The following is a 5000-nucleotide window of genomic DNA, read 5'->3' as shown; positions in this document are numbered from 1 at the left end:
TTCAACGTGGAATTGGAATCCTCCAAGGCTAGTTGTGTTTATAGTATACATTGGGTATGTTATTATGGATGAGTGTGTTTGTGTTGATTGCTGTGGTTGTGTGCATGCATGTATTGATGTATGTATGTGTGTTTGTGCATGTGTGCCTGTCTGTCTGTCCCCCCCTTACCCTTGTGTGTTGGCTGTAAAGGCTGTAAGCCCACGTAGAGGTCACGCTATGACGGCGCCACTACCGTATCTCTGGCCCACAGGGACACACACCGCTAATGTGCCATCGATAATACTACCACAGGTTTCCTTATAAGCACTTAAGGACAGAGACTGTGTTAGACTCAACCTTCAATCCGCCGTCTGTGTTTCAGTGTGTCTGTCCGTCTGTCTGTCTATCTGTCAGAATACAAACCGACAAACGGACATACAAACAGACAGTTAGCCAGCCTGTCCAGTCTGTCCAACCATCCGTCTGTCTGTCTGTATGTACTTCATGTCTGCTATTCGCACATCCGTCTCTCTGTCTATGTTTGGGTTTGTTTGTCTGTCCATCTGTATGACCGTCTCTCTGTCTGTGGGTCCGTTCGTCTGTGTGCATGGCCGTGCTCTGTATGTATATCTCTCTCTGTATACGTCTGTCTTCCTGCCTTAAGACCTTAGGTTCTTCATTTTGATCCCTACCTTCTATCTTTTATCTATTATGAAATGTAGAGAGCAAGGTTAAGTATCCACATATTTGCCCACAATGGATGCTTTAAATGAAACAGGAACATAACACACAATAGCTATGATTTGTTCCAATGTAAGGAGTAGTTTCTCCCAAGGAGTGTGAGAGAGAAGGAGAGATTGTCAGATAGAGAGATTTCGCCAGGGAGAGTCTGAAAGAACAGCACAACAAAAGTTGAACAATTACAGGAGTAAAGGCTTTTGATTCCTGAAGTAAAGGTTAGCAGGTTTATCTTCTGACAAATGGACTTCAAAGAAAAAAAGGATTAAACATACCTTTTTGTGAATTCTATAAAGGAATATGTCTGTGTGTGTGGGGGGGGGGGGTTTGTGTGTGAGGGTGTGTGTGTGTGAGAGAGAATGTTTGCATGGGTGCGCGTGTGTGAGTGGGAAGGAGCATCCTCTGCTTGTTCTCTTGGTTTTAGTTTGATGAAATCCTGTATATCCTAGCTCCACAGCTCCCCCTTCAGGCGTTAATAACAATAACACATTACAATGCAACAAAATAGAGAATTGAGTGAATGTGTCTGCAGTATGTGTATATAGAGCGCTAGTGTCAAAGAGAGAGAGAAGGAAAGATAAAACGAGTATTCATGTACTTGATATTGTTTGTCTGACTTCTCGAAAGGCAAATCCACCAAGTCTGATCTTTGAAGCTACAAACAATATTTCATTGAAAGCTGAAGGCGTCAGTTCAGTGGCAGCCAGACTTGGTTTGGGACCTCAAAACAAACTTGTCCTGAGGAAGGGTGTGATGCAATCGTATAAACCCTGGCAGCAGGCGTCTCATGCTTAGATTGCAGCCAAGCAGTCATGAAAAGTCAGCGCTAGTTTGATCACAGAAATGCACCCCCCGCCCCCCCAAGACCAAAGCCCCCATTTATCTTTCTTAAAAAAAAAGAACAGGGGGTTCATTGAAGATGTCTAACTGCATACCTTAATTTCTATTTTCTACTCTGTGTGTTTTGTTTGTGTGTGTTTAACAGCTGGCGACATGGGACCCGGTTCACGGTCTGAACGGAACGCTGTCGGACAGGAAGCTGGAGAACAACATGCGGGGAGTGGTGCTGCGCGTTGTCACAGTGCTGGTGAGTGTGTGACCTCCCCGCTGGCGTTCTGAGGCCACGCTGCTCCGTGTGATTTCATTAGGTGCACGCCGGTCGGGCAACGTTCCATGTCCCCAGAAATGACCTGAGACAAACCCAACATTTTTTTTGTTTTTTTTCGAAGGTAGGATTTTTAATGGGCCCATTTGTTTGGACGTAATGTTCCCTCCGTCCCTCTCGCTGTCTGCCTTTGTCAGGGTGTCTTTTCATATATTTTTTTTTTTGCACAGCACTCAATCAAATGTAGTGTTATGACTACACTAGTTGCAAAGTGGGAACATGGCACCTATATGCACTCGTGGCAGAATACCGAGAGATCACCGCTAATGGGGTGGATATGTCTGAATTAATATGGGCAAAGGAGGGATGGGGAACGATCTGGAAGTATAGACTTCCCCCTCTAAAATAAATCAGGTTATTGTAAGAGGACCATAGATGAATGGATTGGGCTGGTCAGAATGTAGCTGACCAGACAGGACTCAAGTCGCCCTCCATTCCTCTGTGTTACACTGGCTGTAATACCGGCTACCAACCAACACAGCTAAAGAAAGCTAAGAGCAACCACCACATGAATGAAAACAAGATAATCTGTCGAACAAACCAGGCTATAATCTCATTAGTGTGTGATTCAGGAACTGGGGAAGGAAGGGTGGTGTGTATGAGAGTGAAGCCCCAGCTCTCGCTATGTCTCTCCCACAGCATCCATTTGAGTGACTCTCATGAGTGCATTAAAGGTTCACCGTGGTAAATTCTTCATATCCTTCCCTTTGAAGAGAAAGGCACCGATAGAGGGATATATCCCAGAAAGAAAGCCGATATAAGAGAGAGAGAGAGAACAGATAGCAAGCATAAATATTACACATATGGAGAAAATACATTGCTAGAGAGAGAGTAGATATAGGAGAGATCGAGAGCAGATGTATAAGAGATAGAGAGGAGATACATTAGAGATAGAGAAAATATGTAGAGAGCAGATGTAGATGAGATAGACAGAGAATAGATGTATTAGAGATAGAGAACAGATGTCAGAGAAAAAAAAGAGATAGACAGCAGATGTAGTACAGATAGAGAGAAGACAATGTAGAAATTTAAAGAAAAAATATGAGACCAAGAAGATATATCGTAACAGATATAAGATTTATGAAACACAGATAGTTAGGACGGAGAAGATATATTCAAGATAGATGACGCATAGTAGAGATAGGAGAAAATAGGGACAGAGAAAAATATGGTGGATACAGATCTATCTAGTAGAGACCGACATGTGAGGAAGCAGAGATAAATAACAGACAGAGACACTGCTTTGGTTTCTTGGGACAGGTCTTGCTTTTTGTTTTATATTTATATTGTATTATATATTAAAAAGCATGAGTCATTTTTAAATTAGTCATAGTTAATAATTATGACTCGTCTAATCAGTCCTCTATTAACTTTCTCATTCTGTCTTTTCCTTTGCCGCTACTTTTTATTTGTGTGTATGTGTGTTTGTTTTTGTGCCTGTATGTGTGTGCATTTATAAGTGTTTTCAACGATATTTGCCTATGCCTAAGTCTATTATTTTATGGAGGTTCTTAGGAATAAAAAGCACACACTGTTGCCCCCACGGAATATCATTTTCCGTGTTTGAAACGGTCGTTAGAAGACATTGTTTCGAATGCACTCAAGGTGTACTTGTTCATGTGCATGTGTTTCAGATATCTTGCCACAGGAGCCATTAGAAGAGGTTTTCTTTGCTAGGGCTCTCTCCTTCTGATGCACCCACCGTTTGGCTCCCCATCATGTGTGCTAGCTCTCTATGCCACAAAGTACTGGAGATCGTGCACGTAGATGCCACGTGCACACCCATTACACATTCATGGTGGCGCCTGTGAGGATCCAAAAATACCACTAAGCATTAATAAGTGAACATTCGATCCACCCCATCAGGCAGATTGTTGCTCATTGCATATTTATCGATTGGTTAATTGGCAATGAAATCACTGGGCTGTTAGGGCCAATAACTCTCAGACATTGATCTTGACAGAGCCAGGGCATTGATTGGTTAAATAGATGATACAGAGGTTCCCTTGCATGTCCATTATTCTCATGGCGGACTGTGTGAGGCGGAACAATGGGGCAGTAGAATAGACAGCTCTGTCTCCAGGACCAGCACGTTGAGTTTGAGCTCCGCAGATTTTCCGTGCATGTTTTGAATGTGGAGAGATTAGAGATTAGAGTTAAGGTCCTTTGTTTACTGTTCCCGGTCAAATACCGTCTAAGATGTGCAGGCCTTGGGGCTTAAGAGGGTTTTGCGAATAAATGAAGTGCAGAAACAGCACACAGCAGGACTTCTGCTGACCTGTCAATTGTTAGGTAATAGGCTATACTGATTGACTGAGACTGGGCAGTTTGAATCTTGATTAAATGTAAGTCTCGTTAAAGGGGAGTCCTCCTGACTGAATTTTTCTTTTCCGTTGATCCGTACAAATGTCTTGACTTCCAAGGCATGGACGTGTTGACTTCAAACTAACATATTTCCACTACCAAATGATAGACATGTGGACTTCTCCCTCCCCTTTTTCCTTATTCCCATAAATGCCAACCAGGCAGGATTTCTTAGGTGGAATGAATTATAATAATTAAGGAAAACGCAAAGGCAAAAGCAGGCAAAGTTATTCTATTATCCCCATTTCTAGCATATCTGCACAGTCTACGGAGAAATGTCCAGATAGCATCCATCCATTCAGAGTCCAGCTCATGTGTACGCAACAGCCGGGCACATTGCTGTATTCCCGCAGAAGAGGAGACACTGCAACTTCTGTAATGGGGATGACAGGAGTACGAGGAGGTGGAAGAAAATGGGGAAATACGGGAGACAGAGGGGGGTGAGAGAGATAGAGAATGAGAGAGAATAAATGGCAATGCTGGCTGCAGCATTGCCAAAAACTATGCGTTTGCAATGAAGGCGGATGAATAGGCCAGAAGCAGTGAACAAGGAGTGAAACAAAAGGGGCTTGACAGGAGAGGAGGACATTAATATCATATGTTTCAGGGCGAGCCAAAAGTGCGGCTTTCGAAAAAGATGAAAATTACAACAGGGAAATGCACAGACAGAAATGGAGAGAATGGCAAGATGAAATAAAAAGCGGAGAAATGGAAGGGCTTCAGGTTAGTATTAGATTTACAGACAATGCATTT

At 42.9% G+C, this 5000-nt stretch overlaps 1 protein-coding gene across 2 annotated transcripts in view; it reads left to right on the top strand.

The window, feature by feature from the left end:
- The window catches only part of grid2 (glutamate receptor, ionotropic, delta 2), a 376215-nt gene that overhangs the window by 318848 nt on the left and 52367 nt on the right, over positions 1-5000 (top strand). For both annotated transcript variants that reach the window (XM_030358523.1, XM_030358524.1), the window contains exon 9: positions 1704-1805. In XM_030358523.1, the coding sequence (XP_030214383.1) occupies positions 1704-1805 (102 nt within the window). The remainder of the gene's footprint in view (positions 1-1703; positions 1806-5000) is intronic.

Source organism: Gadus morhua, chromosome 6 (genome assembly GCF_902167405.1).
Source record: "Gadus morhua chromosome 6, gadMor3.0, whole genome shotgun sequence".
NCBI lineage: Eukaryota > Metazoa > Chordata > Actinopteri > Gadiformes > Gadidae > Gadus > Gadus morhua.
The sequence above is the reverse complement of the archived record's forward strand: the minus strand, read 5'-3'. Positions and strand labels throughout refer to the sequence as shown.